Below are 18,691 nucleotides of genomic sequence, written 5' to 3' on the forward strand. Positions count from 1 at the left end.
TTAGTTACTTTCCACCACTGTTTATGAAGCTGGTTATTAATGAATCTATTCTAAACTGTGTTCTCCCAGCTCTCTGAACAATGATACAGTTCAGGGAGTTACAGTTTACAGTACATTGACAAGTCAAGGAAGGACTGACAAGATGTTTGTGTTTCAGGGGACTAGAGGGGATGCTGGGGAGTTGATATCAAGATGTTTGTGTTTCAGGGGACTAGAGGGGATGCTGGGGAGTTGATATCATCAAGATGTTTGTGTTTCAGGGGACTAGAGGGGATGCTGGGGAGTTGATATCATCAAGATGTTTGTGTTTCAGGGGACTAGAGGGGATGCTGGGGAGTTGATATCATCCGGACAGAATTCCTGGCCCTGGTGGTCTCAGAAAGGTGATAATAAGTCTCAGTCCATTTTGTATACATTGTATACACTTTAACAGTTATTCTCAAATTGCTTGGGAGCATTTCCTGAAACTCTTAACACCTCATTCCCAAAACAGTAAAATCATTACCCGTGCAAAATAACCAATATAACATTCAAAATGATAGTCAGGCAATAGCTAACACCAAATGCATAGAAGCATCTTCTGATCATTGTGCAAACCTTGACACTGAAAATCATGTATGCGTCTGTGTCAAAGTGGCACTACGGCACTACGGTCCTGTGTTGTAATCGGTTTCTAATTACAGTAGTGTGTCCATGATACAAACAAACACACAGCCATACAGCCAGCCAGACAGCCAGACAGACAGACAGACAGACAGACAGACAGACAGACAGACAGACAGACAGACAGACAGACAGACAGACAGACAGACAGACAGACAGACAGACAGACAGACAGACAGACAGACAGACAGACAGACAGACAGACAGACAAAAACACAAAGTTACGCACTGCTGCACAACCAATCGCCACTCAGGAAACAAACAGTATTGACAAGTTCTACTTGACTCTGATTTGGCATCTGGCATCAAAATATTCATGTGTTCACAATTTTCTCAGAGAGAAAGAAAAGGCCTGCATAGTAAAGTACCACCATCACCATATTGTTCTTGGCCACCATGACAGTCATGAACCAATACAGCCACCCTGTCACAACAACTCACAACGAACCTCAGCAACCACAACACATAACACACATAAACTACTGTTTATCAGTCTTCAATTGAAAATTGATATTTATAATTGACGGCTGTTATAAAGCCCAAAACCTCTAGGAAATAGAAAATTCCCTCATAGGATTATTGAAGTGATCAAGAGCCACATACAAATATACTATTCCCCGTTAGAACTCACGTACCTTCAACGGCAGATAAAACACACAACATACAAACTGTAGATTCACGTCGGCATTCAATTCCAGAGCCAGAAACAGTTACATGTTTCATCATCATCGGTCCCAAAATGTCACCAGCTTGAATCACAATAGTATACAGGTACACACAGCATACAACACAAGCAGCAACGAAGCAAAAACAACTAAGTTCATACCTTGAGCCGTCTTCTACTTGACATCATCAGTTGTGTAAGCGATGCCAGGGTCAAACTGTGGGACCCTAATTCATGATGAGCCCTCCAGCGGCGTCTCCAGTCATCTCCATCCTCCATACATCTGGCTAGCTGGCCAGTACTTTCCTCCCAGTATCAAATGGCACCGACCGCAGCCTCATTCTCCTGGCTGCCATCTTCTCACTCAGCCTTCGATGTTTAGTACTGCACACACAGCATTCTGGTGTAGTGGTAGTGCAGTGGTCAGGGACGTAGGGCATGCAGGCTCTGGGGTCCAGCATTCTGGTGTAGTGGTAGTGCAGTGGTCAGGGACTTAGGGCATGCAGGCTCTAGGGTCCAGCATACACAGCATGTCACAGCTAGGAGAATGGACTCAGGGATGAGAAGAAGCTGAGCTTGGGGGGGGTCTGGCCTCGTGTACCTGTGGAGCAGGTTGAGAGAGACACCATATTAAGCTTTGAGTAAGTAAGGTAGAAAGAAAGAAAATTAGCTGACCAAGAGCCACATGCTGTACACTGTACCAAGTCACAACTCACTAGCAACAGCAGAGAGACATACACAGCCTGTATATATTTACGTAGTACTGTACGTACAGTACGTATATAACCTTCCAGTTGCAACAGATACAGCCTAGTAGCGGTGTAACGATACAATTTATACATTTATATAAAGGAAGCTGTGGGGACTCTGGAGTCTGGACATGCCTGGACTAGAATATGCCTTGAAATAAATGAAGAGCGTAGAGTCTAGAAAGATGTGCAATTCAGGTTGTAACACTAATATCACTTTTAATTAAACCATCATTGGTAAACAGTTAATGGGGTTTCATACAAGGATTTGGTGCTGTGATTCCTCAAAAAAAAAAAAACATTGTGTCTGTAATGTAAATTTATTCTATAAATGCTGCCTATGCGAATGAAAACAAAACAACCAAGCAGTTTGTTATGAAGATTAATTAACTTCTCTGCCAAACTGTCTACACACTTGTGAAGTTGTGACTGAGAGGTTTTCACTTCCTAACAACCCAGACTCCTCCACTCAACTTCCATGAGGTCGGTGAAAAGTTACATTTATAAGTTGTTTATTTCACTGGTTTTACTACTGCCGGGGCGATTTTCAAGAGCGTGCTTGAAGCCTACTCAGAGAGTGTTGAGTGTCTAGTGTCTACCAGTTCACTGGAGTGTCTACTTTCTAGTGGTTCAGAAACTTCAGACCCAAAACTTTGTTTTGTTGTCCATTCCATGCTGTATTGATGTGGAACCATAGGAGAGAAAGCTGGCACACGATCAAAATAGCAATTATTCGGCCCAGGCCGTAGCGTAACGGTCTGGGCACCGGACTGGTAATCCAGTCGCAGTGTGCCGCGGGTTCGACTCCCGGACCCGACACGGCCTTTACTGCATGTCATCCCCCCATCTCTCTCCCGTTTCCTGTCAGCCTACTGTCTGTCCCTTCAAAAATCAATAAAAGGCGTAAGCCGCAAAAAAAAAAAAAAAAAAAAAAAAAAAAAAATAGCAATTATTCTACCAAGACGCTCTCAAGAATTAAAGATCTATAAGGGTCCATTTGGTTACCATCATTTAAGTGTAACTGGGGACCACGTGGAACCCCTTCAATGACCACTAGTGGTCCCCGGACCACAGGTTGAGAACCATTGCCTTAATGACGTGGGGTTTTGAGGCTACTGTTATGAGAATGAGCTTTGAGTTTCCAAGAAATGCCTCTAAGCAATTTAACTGTAATACTGTAATGTTTTTTGGTCTGTATTATATTGTCCGTTGCACTAATAATGCCTCTCCGGGTGAATTTAGGTGGTGGTCCTCGCGGGCCTCCCGGAGAGCGTGGTGTACAAGGGGCGTCTGGCAAAGTGGGAGACAAAGGTATCCGTGGCCCCCCAGGTCGCACCGCCAGCGATGATCAGCAGCAGCAAATAGGTTGGTAAATTAACCCATTTTGGGCGAGCATTATGTTATTCTTTAGCTGTTGAAAAAAATAACAGATCTACAAGCTCATAGCGCGGCACCGAGTGCAGCACTATGAACTTGTAGGCCTGCTATTTTTTTTAAATCATGAAAATGTGGCGCAAATATTTGAATATATATTCTTTCAGAGTGAACGTTTTTAACTCAAATCTTTGCTTCTGGGAGGTCCCTGGAACAACATATTTTGAAATGGGGTCGGCGGCCAAATACAGATAATTCTAGGGGTCCCTTATATGAAATAGTTTGAGAACCACTGACATAGAAACATGAGGTTTTTCAGAAAGCTGTTTAGAAGGCATTTGTAGAATCGTCCTCAGGTCTAAATGGGTTAAGTCATGATACGACATTACATTATTAGTCAATAGTCGATACGTTTGCAATTTAGTGTTCCATGTATTATTATTAGGCCTGTTGTATTACAAAGTTCTCTCTTTACAATTATTTACAATTTAGGCATTTAGCAGACGCTCTTAATCCAGAGCGATTTACACTAAGCAAGAACAAAAAGAATGGCAATACATCAGATCACATACATACAAAAGTAGTTGCCATGAATCATACATAGGCTAAGAACGTAACAGTGGAATATCTATATAATGCAACTATGCATGTATACTTTATAGTGCTAGGTCTACATAAAATGCTATAAGTCTACATAAAATGCTATCTAAGTCTACATAAAATGCTATCTAAGTCTGCATAACATGCTATCCAAGTCTACATAAAATGCTATCTCTTTGGCAACAGCATGGGACTTTCTGGGACCATTCGGCTTTAAAGGAGAGGAAGGAGATAAGGGTCCACAAGGAGAGCCTGGATTCCCCGCTATAATTCCCGGACCTCCGGGCTTGGACGGCAGGCCAGGAGCAAGGGGTCTTCCGGGGCCTGAAGGTTTACGTGAGTGTCTGTGTGTGTGGTGTGTGTGTGTGTGTGTGTGTGTGTGTGTGTGTGTGTGTGTGTGTGTGTGTGTGTGTGTGTGTGTCTGTGTGTGTGTGTGTGTGTGCGTGCGTACTAGGATACATGTGTGGCAATTAACAGCTGAACCGTTTAGCTTATATGTGTGTTTGTTTCCATACTGTCAAATTTCTCTTTCTCTGTTTTCATGACGACCATACTCATATATTTCTGCATTTGTACAGTGGAAGAAGCCTTTAAGGGCGATGCGGGCCAGAGTGGAAGACCAGGCAATGCTGGCTATAAAGGAGACAAAGGTACTGAAAGGCATCTTAAATTGTATTTTTAGAGCAACATAATCTCTACAACAGTGGCCCTCAACCTGTTCTGGATCAGAAACATCTTGAAAGATAGCTCATAGCTCATGGCAGCGGCAGCCAAATTCGTCTTTATTTACTTAAAGAGCCTGTTTATTATGCAAATCACAGAGGCTAGAGTCAATGGCACACATTGATTGAAAACTGTATTAACAGTTTGTGGAATGGGTACAGTTCAAGGAAGGTACAGGTCAATACAAAATCTGCTAAGAGGATAAAACCAGAAAAAGCACTAACACTTGTTTACACAAGGGTCCTACACACATTTGAACACCCCATTTCTGCACAGCAGCAGCAATAAACAATAATGTATGTCTTACCTATATTTGGGAGAAAGGAAAGTGCCTTCCCTTTCCTCATAAATGTGTCCAACCAGGCAATAGTTTATTAAATGAGCTTGCAACCTCCAACTCAAATGTGAACAGGTGCAACCATTAAACAGGTTCCTGTGTCACGCAGTACCTGTTACAAAGGTTCCTACTATAGAAACAGACACCCATATTACTCAAAACAAACAAACATCTATTTAATTCCACAGAGTTAAATACATTATTGTTGTATTAAATAGATATATTTGTATAATATATATATATACATTACAAAAAAATGTTATATATTTTTTTTTAATATATATATTTAGTCTTTTAACACTAGGGGGTGCTGCACTTCCCGTGACCCTGACAGGTGTCAAAACGTGGGTGTGCAAACTCCGAACATTTTGCAGTTTCAAGAAAGGAGAGTCAAGAATAGAGAAAGAAATGTAGAAACAAGTTAAGCAAAGTAAAATATCAACAAGGCACAATGTCAACAATACAATTACATATATGGGTGAAAATAGAAATAAAATGTATAGAAACATTTGCAGTGTAGCAGATATCAGTCTCTTGTGCAGGCCAGGCGAGAGACGTATGCCGTGATTTTTGTATTTGTTCCAGTGTTTTGTGTGTTTATGAGGTGACGGTACTTCATTAGACCCCTTGGTGTGGTTAGTTATGTGCAATGATGTCTTCCCTTTGTATTCCGGCTTTCCTCCTGGAGGCTGAAACCTTGACAGTCAAACGTGCCAATGAAATAAACAGTGAAATCATGACATCACAATATCACCCCTCCCCTAACCCCTCCCGCTTTATCATAACAACCACAGCTGTAGGTGCGGCTTCAGTTCAGGTGGATCACATTCACCACCCATCACCACCCACCAGGCAAACCAGGCATAGGCCTACTCAGAGTGTAGAGTAGGAGAGTAGCGACACGCTTTGATCTCGCCGCAAAGCGGGTGCCTGTGGGCTATAGTTCCAAACATTGCTCCTATGGCTGGAACTATCCCATTGAGATAGAATGAGCACTTCCGCATTCTATTGTTACAATGGGAGTCAACGCTAGTGTCGCCACTCTCTTACTATATATTACTCTGGGCCTACTTAAAGAACTGGTGGGCGTGTCCACATAAAAACGATATTTTAACAAATACTGCACACTTTTTTAGAAAAGATTCTTCCTCCATACCTGATGATGATGTTTTAGGGTGGAAAAAAATCCCGGCACTCCATCTTTAAGTTATCCAAGGATATGTGGCTAACGTGTGTCTGTGTGCTTCCTGTGCTCCTCAGGTGATCATGGCTTGTGTAACTGCACTGTCATCAACACGCATGCACCGGGCCCAGGTGGTCCAGTCGGCGAGCGCGGTACCGATGGCATGGCCGGAGAGGATGGTCAGCAGGGCGTGCCGGGAGAGGCGGGACCCCAGGGTGTCTATGGATTACCTGTAAGCAAAACCACACTGTAATGTAATGTCATCCGAGAGCAGAGGTTCCCAACCACTGGTACGCGAGTCGCGGACCGGTGAGCTGGCCTTGAACCTATAACCGTCACCAGGAAGTCACTGACTGTGGTTTATAAACAGCGTAGAGTCCGTGCTATACTTCCGTGTTGCATTACAGTGACATCACTCGTTGAGCGAGTAGTAGCGTAACAACAACAGCTGTAGCCTATTTTGTCATGCTCGCGCGAATGAAACACTAAACAGGATTATTATTTAATTAATCTTTCATGTTGACATTCAAATAGGCCTATAACTATTAGGAGATAAGCCAGGTAAAGTAATGCGTCACTCTGCAAGTTTAACTCAAGTTTTTCACCTGTCCTCCAAAGTCATTTCTGAAAAATAAATAGGCCTAAACACAAATGCCGGTCCGCGAACATTTGATGGACTGTCAGCCGGTCCGTGGTAATAGAAAGGTTGGGAACCCCTGATCCAGAGCACCCTTGTTGTGATGCTAGGCTTTTCTCAGTACCTGCAGGAAGCCTGCTTTCTATTTTATTTACTGTTCAGTGCTCAAACTGTCCGGTCTACAGCCCATCTACTGCTGTATGCAGTCATTTCCACACACACGCAGACAGACCATTTCCGTAGGTACTCTGAACCGGATGTACAAACTGAAAAGCGAATTGATTGATTGATGATATTCTAATTATTATTAGAATATTACCACAAAACAAACACATTTTCAGACTTTTCACGTACCAAAAATAGCAGATCTGCAAGCCTTTTGGCACGTTTCACCAAAGTATAAATCAGGCTTTCTGTTTTGTGACTTCATTATTTTGCTTTTTTTCCTGTTGCAGGGATTTCCTGGTCCCAGTGGGTTGCCAGGTCCACAGGGGCGAAAAGGCGACCTCTCCGAGGCCACTGATAAAGGTATGGTACAAACGCTTGCTTGGGATTGTTCACATAAAGTAGCAGGGTATATAGATGTAAATTGATACAATGCTAAATGAATGGGGGGATTCAAAAGGGGGCTGTCAGGTCAAACCCACAATGTGCCTATACTTTCTTCTCAAGAGTGTTGCGCACAAACGTTAGTATTAGTTATTATTGAAAAGAAAGAAAAAAATACCTACCAATTCCATTTCTCCCATTCCAAGTGCATTTGTCTTATATAACAGCCCCCACAGGTACATTTAATTATTTCCAGCAATTTATTTTTGGGTCGGTAGATCTTGTTGAGCCGGTCATTTTGAAAGTAGCTCTCGAGTCAAAAAAGTGTGGGCACCCCTGCTGTAGATGGATGAATGGATGGATGGATGGATCTTTGCCTGTACCTTGTTTGCTTGTTTGCTTATCACACTTATCAGTGTGTAACCATGCTACGTGTCATCTCCGCAGGATACCCCGGTGACGAGGGGAGTCCTGGTGAGCTCGGTCAGCCAGGCGTGCAGGGGCTTCCGGGCCGAAGTGGTATCCCTGGGCGCCCTGGTAGCCGGGGCCCTAGTGTGAGTATACGGGTCCTTGAGACAGTAAATCACATGAACCCATTCAGGACGGGAACCCCTTTTGGTGTTTTGAGTATTATGTTATACTTTAGCTATTGGAAAATAGCAGATCTACAAGCTCACAGCGCGGCACCGAGTGCCACGCTACGAGCTCATAGATCTGCTATTTTTGCAAATCTTTGAATATATATATTCTTTCACAGCGAAAGGTATATTTTTGGGGCTTTTTCTGCCTTTATTGGATAGTGTAAACTGTACACTATCCTACCTAAATGACTGCCTGCCTAAATATGTCCCGAACCGGCCCCTAAGGTCTTCCACCGCTGGCCTGTTCGCTTTGCCAAAAAAAAAAGGCAAATAAAATATACGGTGAAGAAGCTTTCTGCTTCTACAGGCCGACGGCGTGGAACAAACTCCCACTGTACCTTCGACAGGCAGCCCCTGTAGACACTTTTAAAGCACAGCTCAAGACCCACTTCTACACTCTTGCTTTTAATTGATCTTTTACATTTCCTGTTATTCATGTCCTCAGTCCTCACTGTTATTGCATTACTGCTATTATTTTTAATGTTTTATGCCTTGCTTTTCTCTTCTTTCTTTCTCCATTTCTCTGTAAAGCACTTTGAGCTGAATTTCATGTCATGAAAGGTGCTATACAAATAAAGTTTTATTATTATTATTGTCAACAGGGGGAAGGCCCGCTGGGAGTTGGTGGCGAGCCTGGTCGCCCCGGTTATCCCGGCCCGCCAGGCGTGGCCGGGCAGATCGGAAACCCCGGCAGAGCCCTCGGAGTCGCTAAAGGTTCCCCGGGTTTACAAGGCGACGATGGCGTACCAGGCTACGATGGCTTGGCGGGAACACCCGGAAGCCCAGGTGAGAGGAACCTGACCACCTCATTACCTGTCTCTTTTATCATACATTCTCTGTCCTTCGTATTTAGTCTTCTATGTTGACTCTCATTTTTCACCTCTCTTCTGCAATCTTTCATTGCATTCCATGGCTGACCATGTTAGCACAGCAGCCATTTTACTCTTACGTCATACTGTACATCTTTGTATGCCGAATTTGATGCCGAGCATCATGCTTCTACTTCGTATTAGCGGTAACTCATGTCTCAAATGTCTCTCTCTCTCTCTCTCTCTCTCTCTAGGAGAAGAAGGCTGTAATCCTAGTCAGAGAGGAGATGGAGGACAGACTGGACAGTGGGATGTAACAGGTAACTGGAACATTTTTGTCCTTGCTGTCTTGTCGCCCTCATCATTTTATGCATCATTATAATGCTATCCTCTAAAAAAGTTTGGGAACACCTGTTCTAACCCACTGTTTCCCCAAACAGTGGGTTGGGACCCAAGTTTGGGTCACGGACCAATTTTTATGGGTCTCAAATAAATATCCCCTTTTTGTGTCTTCCATTGAAAATATAAAACAATTTTCAAGAGTGAATTATTTTTTGGTTTGATCAATTAATTGAATTCCAACATAGTTCAAAGGTTTTCATGAATCAAATTAAAACTAAACGTAAATCAAATAATTTCCATAAGTATATAAAAAGGTGTTTAAGAACTAGTGAAAATAGCTGATTTACAAGCTCACAATGTGGTGCGAAGCATCGTGTTGTGAGCATGTAGATCTGCTATTTTTATTAGTTTGGGTCCCAGCCTGGCTAAATGTCGAATTTCTCTTGTTTTGGGTCACGGGCTAAAACGTTTGGGAACCACTGCTCTTATACAGTATGCAAATGGCTAAAAACAGCAGTGGGAATAGGTAAATGCCAAATGGCATTCATTCGTAAGTGAAAAGAAAAGAAAAGAAAAGAGGAAACTATGCCACATTGACAATATCTTCTTTCACCAGCAGATGGCAACCGAGAGCATGAAACAGATCACAATAAATGGGAGTCTATATGAGACTCCACAAAATCATTGTATAAATATAAGTTATACATTTGCTTCAGCCGAGGGTCTGTCTGTGTGTCTGGAGCTAATCGCTTGACCAATCAGTAGCACCTCGACTGGTTATTTTTCTCCTTTTTCCTGCATTAATGCATGAACCTCAGGTCATGCAATACCCATCGGACCTGTTATCAGAGACAGAGTACGTACTTGCAATACCCACCATAGTTCTTCAAGGTCAGTCTAGTGATGCCATATTGACAACATCAGGGATCTGACTGCATATATGGGCATTAAATGGACGTTCAGTAGAATGGAAGTCAGTGACAGACAGTGGCATCATGTCTTGTCCACTTACCGACCATAAGGCATGGCGGCGATGTTCGACCTAAGGAGTGCAATTTTTGTGTTATGTTTAAATCAGGTGACTGCGACGGTGTGCCGGGACCTCCAGGGTCACCTGGACCTCCGGGACCCACTGGATTGGAGGGTTTCTCAGGTAACGAGACAAGAAAAAAGTGGCGAATGCTGCTTTGAAATGTAACGCAATTTAATTTTATACCTGATGCGATGCGGCATCAGGTATGATGTAGTTATCGTTATTATCCCATTTTGGGGTGGGAGCATTATGTTATGTTTTAGCTATTGATAAATAGCAGATCTACAAGCTCATAGCGCGCCACCGAGTGGCGCGCTACGAGCTTGTAGGTCTGCTATTTTTGAAAAATCGAAGAACCACTGACATAGAAACATAGCCTTTTCAGAAAACTGTCAGGATGTAGACGACATTTTTAGAATCTGATCTCAGGTCAGAATGGGTTAAGTATCATGGTGGAGCGGTTGTTCAGTCGCCCAGTACTGATGATATTTCTGCCATACCTCAGGTGTCCCGGGTCAAAAAGGATACCAAGGCATAGGCGGCTCAAACGGAGAAAAGGGCGAACAAGGAGATACGGGCATGGGAGGCACTCCTGGAAGTCGAGGTAAGAAGTGAACGGGAGACGTGATTATACTGTAGGACTATATAGCACTGGACGACAAACCTGATCTTCAATACTGTAAGTTTGGCGTATCAAACTGTCAAACTGGAAATAATTCTCTGTCACCTGTGTTGTTTTCGTCGACTAAAACTGTGACGAAAAATGTTTTGTCGACTTGCTTTTTTCACTGACGAAAACTACATAAAAACTAAGCTATGATGACTAAAACGAAGACTAAATATACTGTCAATTTTGTCAACAAATAAAAACTAGGCAGGGAGGGACTATACTAGTGGACAAGAGATCCAGTATAAGTAATTTTACACTTTGTTTGCATGCTGAAAATAACCGATCTACAAGCTCACAACAGTCTAAATCACCTGTAGATTTTGTCGACTAAAATCTTATGATATTTAGTCGACACTAAAACATTCCGTGGGACTAAAATGTGACTAAAACTAAATGAAAGCCATTCAAGAGACTATATGACTAAAACTAAAATAGAAACTTGCTGCTAAAAACAACACACTCTGATTAACCCTCTATAGGTTTCGTTGGCCCCCGTGGGGACTTGGGGCATCCTGGCGGAAAAGGTGTCGTGGGCAATCCCGGTCTCCCAGGTGTACATGGCCGGGGCGGGGCGGAGGGCGAGAAGGGCCAGCATGGAGAAATCTTCGGAGCTTCAACTGGATCTGCCGGTGACCCGGGTCCACCCGGCCTACGGGGGAACAAAGGCGACCTTGGAGATCAAGGAGAGCCGGGCCATTCAGGTCAGTAAACATACTTCACTTATTGTTGGTGTGACAAACACAACAAAAAGTACCGTATTAAGGATGGAATTAAGACCCATATAGATTCTTGAAGGACCTGTCCTCTTGTTCTTCTCCCCAGGGATGATGGGCATGCCTGGAATGATTGGTATCAAGGGTGAGGTTGGCCCTCCGGGCCCGCAAGGAGAGGAAGGGAGAACTGGGCCAGCTGGGAAACATGGCTACCCTGGCGCTCGCGGGAGGGAAGGCTCCCCTGGACCACCTGGGGCCACTGGACAACCAGGTTAGACTCGAGTCATGTATGCACGAGCACGATTATTGCACATTATGTAACCACCTAGATTTGAACCCTGGCTCTCCTGTGTGGTAAATCCAGACATCAGACAACCTCTCAATGAAACGGTAATCACCTTTGGCCATGTGAGTGTTAACGCCCGGGATTCAAACTCGGGTCTCCCGCGTGAAAGTCCAACATCTTAACCACTAGGCCAAAGGGATATCCCTATGGACCAGGGAAGATATTAGACTTTTGTCAGAGGTAGGCTTCTGACACGGACACATTCCATTTCCCCAACACTACAGAGTTAAGAAGACGTGACAACTGGAGAAAGGGACTATTACTACTAACACACCTGTGTCTTGTGATGTTACTCTTTGAACCTGTCGTCCAGGCCTCGTAGGTGAGACGGGAACCGAGGGAGACTCTGGCCCACCTGGTCCTATCGGATTGAAAGGGACACCAGGGACGTTTGGGGGTGATGGGCCTCTAGGAGAGCAAGGTTCTCCAGGTGACTCAGGGTTTCCAGGCCAGGAAGGACACCCAGGCCTCACAGGACTCAAGGGTTGGTACTATGCATAGTTGCATACTCAATTCCGTAATGGCAAAGTTCTATCAACACAGAATCATACTGTATATATATATATCTCTTGGGTCATTTGATTACTGAACTATTTAAAAGTGAGTTCCCATCAACGTATTATGCTCCCCGAACTCTCATGATTTCTTTTTTCTATTTCAGGGATCAAAGGTTCTCGTGGCATGTCAGGTTTCGAGGGCAGCTTGGGCAATGAAGGAATACAAGGTACTCCTGGCCTTAAAGGTGAACATGGGGGTCCCGGACTAGGTGGTGTGAAAGGAGGCATGGGGAGAGGAGGAACAAAAGGTTAGATCACAAGACCTTCGTGAAAATATTTGTTGTTTCTAAAATTTACAATTTCTCAGCTGTTTAGTTTTGAGGCTATACATAATGTGACTCTGCCCCTCTTTTGATCCGGTGTCTTCCAGGTGATCGTGGTTTGAGGGGAAAAGCAGGTGAAAAGCCCCGAATACCGAGTACCTTCCCTGATGTGATGAAAGGTGCCAAGGGAGAACACGGACTCTATGGGGAGCACGGTTTCACTGGGCGCAGAGGTACGAGACCAGTGGTTCTCAAAACACTTTCACGTCAAGGACGCCCCCAAATCATGCATTTGGCCGTAGAGTCCCATCCGAAAATATTTTGTGTCTTGTAACCCCATACAAGATTTGTGTTGTTAAAGTTTTTATTTGAAGATATCCTATTATATGGTCAAAGTGGTTAAACCAATTTACTTGTTACACTAACTAATTTAGCTGGGGACCCCCTGGAACCTCAAGAACCCTTGAGAACAACTTTTCACACTACACATTTTCTCACGCGTGTCGCATCCTGCTACACCTTACCGTCTCTGTAGGAAATAAGGGTAGCCCTGGTGTTCCGGGACAGCCGGGTGAACATGGTCACCCTGGTGACCCCAGCCATGACAAGGGGGAGCAAGGCAGTGCAGGAGCTGAAGGACTTCCGGGGCCAAAAGGAATGCCCGGACCAACCGGAAACCGTGGGATTAGTGGCTTCATGGGAATGAATGGCTACAAGGTGAGCAAATTGCCGTAATGTAAAGCTGCACTTGCAAATTTGTGTAATTAGGTCAAATTATTTCTTTCTCTGCCGCTAGCTGTTAGCATAAAATGTAGTTAGCCTCTGCCGCCATTAGCGTTCATTCAAGAGAGGGAGTTTCCACCCCACCACCCCCATACACACACTCAATACACTGGCGAGACTGTTTACCTCTCGCCCGGAAAAATTTACATGTCGGGAGCGACGCGGTACTAAGTCACAAATGACATCCGAACTTTGGATGGCTGAAGATCCACCATGGACAGCTCTCCTGGATTCCGACTTATGGTGGTTTAAAAAACCTGTTTGTATAGTCGAGGTAAACGGCCATCAGATATTACGTCCCATAGCTGGTGGTGACGGAGGCGCTGCATAGCAACCGGATCAATGTTAAAAGCTGCTGTGGGGCTCCACCATTATATACAGAGAGTATACGTTGGGGTCCGTATACGGACTTAGCAAATAACGTCCCCTAGCTGGGGGGGTACGTATATATACGGACATGGGAGAAAAATAATTAAATGACCCAAACAAATGTCATAGCAGCATTAACTATTTACCTTAATGCATCCTCTAACACCTCTCCAATTCACAGAGATGAGCAATGCTTAACTCACGCCATTGTTTCAGCGTGGAGAGAAGATAATCTGTATAATTGCTCACTATTGTTCATTCATACTGTACATTTCAGGGGGTAAAGGGTAGCACTGGTGCCTACGGCCGTTCAGGAGAGTTTGGACGGAAAGGAGTCAAAGGTACAATGTTGGTTTATGCAATAGATATTAAGATACTGGCCAATAGTAAGATATAGATGGTAATGACAAATAAAACTAGACTGCTCTTGCTAACTGTCAACGTTATGTTTACAGGTGATAAGGGCCAACGGATTGACCTCCCTGGATCTACAGGCCTGAGGGGGGAACTTGGTTTCGATGGGGTGGGAGGTAAGTAATAGTAAAATATAATATCGTTGCTGTCGGGAGGAAACCCCATAACTCCATTTTTGAGGTTTTTGGCATAATTCAGTGCTATTGAACACCCTTTACGTCTGTGTGTTGTTTCGAAAATATTGAACCAATGGAAAGTAGTAAAAAGTGCTTTGGACAAAACCTCTTAACTCCATTGGACCCTCAAAATGTCAAAATAACTCCACCACCTCTCCCCCTCTCATGGAAGTAATTGACAATACATAAAGTTACAACACCAACTTTGATGAGGCTGTATTGCTTTGTTTTAAAAATATATGGTTTTCTCAATTTCCTGAAAAATGTATATTTTTAATTTCCTGACTGGACCTCCCGACAGCAGAGATATAGTATACTTACTTACTGTTACTGTATATATGTTCCAATAATATCATCAGTACAGATTGGTTAACATTAAACTGCCATGCTCTTTCCAGGTGATAAAGGATTACATGGCCTTTTCGGGGACAGGGGCAGCTCTGGATTCCATGGTATTGGGGGTATGAAGGGCGCCCCTGGTGATCCTGGCACCGGAGGATTCCCAGGTATGACATCCTTTCAATATCCATCCTCCTCACATTCCATCACATCACAGACATCGCACACTGTATCGATCCTCGTAGAGTTGTTCTTGACAATATAGTATTTGTATTGTATTCCTCCTTCGCAGTGTTGTTTTTGGCAGCAAATTTCTGTTTTAGTTTTAGTCAAACTTGAATAGTTTTCATTTAGTTTTAGTCACATTTTAGCCACCCGGAATGTTTTATTGTTAGTCTAGTTTTAGTCGACTAAATGTCATAAGATTTTAGTTGACTAAATCTACAGTTGATTTTGTCAGGCCTTGATGCCATCGTAATGACTGTTTTTACACTTGCTGAAAATAGCCGATCTACAAGCTCACAATGCGTCGCAGCGCGACGCGTTGTGAGCTTGTAGATCGGCTATGTTCAGCATGCAACCAAGAGTAAAATGACTTATACTGGATCTCTTGTCCACTAGTCCCTTCCTAACATTTTAGTCTAGTTTTTATTTGTTGACGAAATTGTCAGTATATTTAGTCTTAGTTTTAGTCACCATAGCTCCGTTTAGTTTTCGTTAGTGAAAAAAAGGTAGTCGACGAACATTTTTCGTCTTCGTTTTTAGTCGACGAAATCAACACTGCTCCTTCGTTTCCTCCAGGTTCGGACGGGCAACAGGGAACTCCTGGTACCCAAGGATTCAGGGGCACTCATGGGAGTACCGGACATACAGGGACTCCTGGCTCACTGGGTCTTCCAGGGGATAAAGGTGAAACTCTTTCTGTGTTTTTGATGAGACAAGAGAAAGCTTTATTTTATAAAGAAACAATGGTCACCCCTTTGGAGAGCATTGCTGCTTTGGAGAGGGATTTGGTAGGTTGTATTCCTATAGAAATGGTCCCTTTCACAGAGACCATATCGTCACTGGTGGGCAGAAACCTTGTAATCAATCATATTATTTATTATTACAAGTGGAGTTTATGTTTTTAACTTTTTTCATAAATGAATGCCCTATTAAATAGCCGATCTACAAGTGTCCCAGCACGTTCCAACGCATTGTAATCCGACGTGTTGTGAGCTTGTAGGTCGGGCTGGTTTCGATATTTTGAAAAATGTTTAAAACATTTATCCTATAATGTGAAAAATATAGTAATATATAGTCTAAAATAAGTGCTTGTGACTTAATAATAACTACACTGGATTTTGTCCATATCCTGAAAAGTAATGGTTTTGGACATACAGTACAAGGTTTCCACCCCGAAAGTGACGATGTGTAACTGCTACACATCTTCAAAAGAGCTACTTTGGTATTAGTTTTACTTGAGGTTTCAACATAATAAGTAATGTTTCTTCTACTTGAGACATATTTAAGTCAAGTAACTCTGCTTGAGGAGAACTTTCAAGTACTCTTTCCAGCCACGACTTATTGTTTTCTATGATACTCCTATTCATATTATATCATCTCTTTTCTTGGCGTGCAGGTTTTCCTGGCCTGAAAGGTCTCTATGGATTAGATGGACTGAAGGGTACAAAGGGTGTCACCGGAATCCCAGGTATTCCACAGAATCTCCAGTATATACACAACAATACTGTATTCTGACTAGAGCTTGTGTTCACTGTGATCAATCATCAGTATTGCTGACAAAAACATCATTTGAGAGTGTTGCATGATTCATAGTAAATACCAGTTGTGGAAATTAACAATGTACATTTACTCAAGCACTGTACTTTGGTACTGTACAATTGTGAGATACTTTTACTTTACGTCACTACTTTATCCTTCTACTTCACTACATCTCAGAGGCAAATATTGTACCTTTTGCTACACTACAATTACTTGAAAACCCTGTAGTTAGTAATAATGAGCACTTTTTACTTTTAGTATACTTTAAGTATATTTTGATAATAATTTTGTGCTTTTAGTCAACTAAAATATTTATATTTCTACATTGTTACTATTATTACTCACCCATGTCAACCAAGTATTGATCATCAGTGTGAAATTGTGCCATCTTATAATGAGCATTAGAGTATTACATTATAAGATGGGATATGGTGAGCTATGGACAGTTCAAAAACCTGCCATCATCACCAATGACATAATCAATGAGGCAATGAGGATTGCAAGCTAGTTCCAAGGTTTTAGTGAGGAACAATTATATGAAGATAAGTTGAAAATAATAGAAGTGGTCTTTTAAGTAAACATTCAGTACTTCAGTACATTCGGTACTTCTTCGACCACTGGTAAGATCCCAGGATATTCTGACATTCTGAGTCCATTGTCATCTGTTTAGGTGTGGACACCTTTGGACCGACCGGAGACTCTGGAGCTAAAGGGGAGAAGGGACTGGGTGGTGATCCCAATTATGAACCTGGCACACCGGGCACGTCAGGTTTTAAAGGCTCGCAGGGACCCGCAGGTCAGTAACATGCATACTCTGTTGAACTGAACATATTGACACAGCGGCCATTTTCATATTCAGGTCCAGGAACACCTAAATACGAAAATGGAATGGAAATAATGGCTGCAAAATGGCTGCCATGTGAATGATCAATAGGACCCCAGGTGGAAGAAGCCAAGCCTGGCCAACGTTGAAGCGCTCGGCCCTACTGGTCAGAGCTGGGACTGCACGAGGAAACGTGCTGGGGTTTATTTAACATTGAGCACTTTTGCATTTTGGGCACCAAATGTTGGTGCCCACGTCGAAGTAGAGCAGAAGTAGAGCGTTCTTCCGGGTGCTTCAAAACGCCACTGAGCAGCTTCCATCAAAATGAATAGCAGGGGGGCGAGGCAGTCCGCCCTCTATCACTGACACAATAGTAAGGAGTCTAAGGACTGATTGAGCTATTTTTCTATCAAATCAACATAGTGTTCCATTTCCCATGTGTTCAGGTGACATGGGGCACCCAGGACAGCCAGGGTTACGAGGCCCCAGAGGACCAACAGCCACACCAGGTAGAGATGGACTGACCGGAGAACAGGGCCTTCCCGGACCTAAAGGATACCACGGTGGGCATATATTACAATATAATAATATAATATATAATATGCTTCATGTCTCATTTCCTGTCAACCACATATAACCTGCTTGTCAAGTTTAAAAGCCTTCAAAGGAGAAACCATGCAGCACTCACGGATGCGGTTGAATAAAGCGCATGATGGGTGCCTGTTACTGCTGCCCATTTTCTTATTATCAATACTGGAGTGCTTCTGGTGTCTCCTTTCACTGCAGGGCCATGATAATTACAAAGATCATATCTGACTGGAGCCCTCATCCCGTGCCTCCCTGTCTGTCTGTCTCAATAAGCGGAATGGATTAACTTCCTCCCTATCCCTCTTCTTTGCATTATTTTAAGTACCGTTGTTTTTATATTGTTGTTTTTTAGTATGTTACCTTTTGGGCCTTTATTGGATAGGTAGGCTACAGTGGCGAGAGACAGGAAACAGAGAAAGCGAGTAGGGGAGCAGTACAAGGAGAAATGTCTGTGGCAAAACTTGTCCATGTGTGTGGCAAAAAGAACATTTGTTCTCCATTTGTAAGCACGGACCCAATTATTGAAATCCCGAACATGGAATAGACTTTGACCATGCTGCACAGTTTTTCTGCAATCAAGCC

The 18,691-nt window shown here is 43.1% G+C and overlaps 1 protein-coding gene across 1 annotated transcript in view; it reads left to right on the forward strand.

Annotated features, from left to right (window-relative positions):
- Positions 1 to 18,691, forward strand: part of col4a2 (collagen, type IV, alpha 2) — an 83,169-nt gene that overhangs the window by 59,855 nt on the left and 4,623 nt on the right. Inside the window, exons 18-41 of the mRNA XM_083776782.1 lie at positions 314 to 383; positions 3,319 to 3,441; positions 4,237 to 4,386; positions 4,629 to 4,700; positions 6,371 to 6,525; positions 7,386 to 7,458; positions 7,927 to 8,033; positions 8,723 to 8,906; positions 9,184 to 9,249; positions 10,350 to 10,424; positions 10,810 to 10,908; positions 11,454 to 11,675; positions 11,797 to 11,958; positions 12,347 to 12,517; positions 12,695 to 12,838; positions 12,961 to 13,086; positions 13,389 to 13,570; positions 14,283 to 14,346; positions 14,461 to 14,535; positions 14,994 to 15,101; positions 15,736 to 15,843; positions 16,556 to 16,627; positions 17,369 to 17,494; positions 17,968 to 18,084. Coding sequence (XP_083632908.1) covers positions 314 to 383; positions 3,319 to 3,441; positions 4,237 to 4,386; positions 4,629 to 4,700; positions 6,371 to 6,525; positions 7,386 to 7,458; positions 7,927 to 8,033; positions 8,723 to 8,906; positions 9,184 to 9,249; positions 10,350 to 10,424; positions 10,810 to 10,908; positions 11,454 to 11,675; positions 11,797 to 11,958; positions 12,347 to 12,517; positions 12,695 to 12,838; positions 12,961 to 13,086; positions 13,389 to 13,570; positions 14,283 to 14,346; positions 14,461 to 14,535; positions 14,994 to 15,101; positions 15,736 to 15,843; positions 16,556 to 16,627; positions 17,369 to 17,494; positions 17,968 to 18,084 — 2,851 coding nt within the window. The remainder of the gene's footprint in view (positions 1 to 313; positions 384 to 3,318; positions 3,442 to 4,236; positions 4,387 to 4,628; positions 4,701 to 6,370; positions 6,526 to 7,385; positions 7,459 to 7,926; positions 8,034 to 8,722; positions 8,907 to 9,183; positions 9,250 to 10,349; positions 10,425 to 10,809; positions 10,909 to 11,453; positions 11,676 to 11,796; positions 11,959 to 12,346; positions 12,518 to 12,694; positions 12,839 to 12,960; positions 13,087 to 13,388; positions 13,571 to 14,282; positions 14,347 to 14,460; positions 14,536 to 14,993; positions 15,102 to 15,735; positions 15,844 to 16,555; positions 16,628 to 17,368; positions 17,495 to 17,967; positions 18,085 to 18,691) is intronic.

The sequence above is a fragment of the Protomyctophum parallelum genome (assembly GCF_964188405.1).
Source record: "Protomyctophum parallelum genome assembly, chromosome: 11".
Classification (NCBI taxonomy): domain Eukaryota; kingdom Metazoa; phylum Chordata; class Actinopteri; order Myctophiformes; family Myctophidae; genus Protomyctophum; species Protomyctophum parallelum.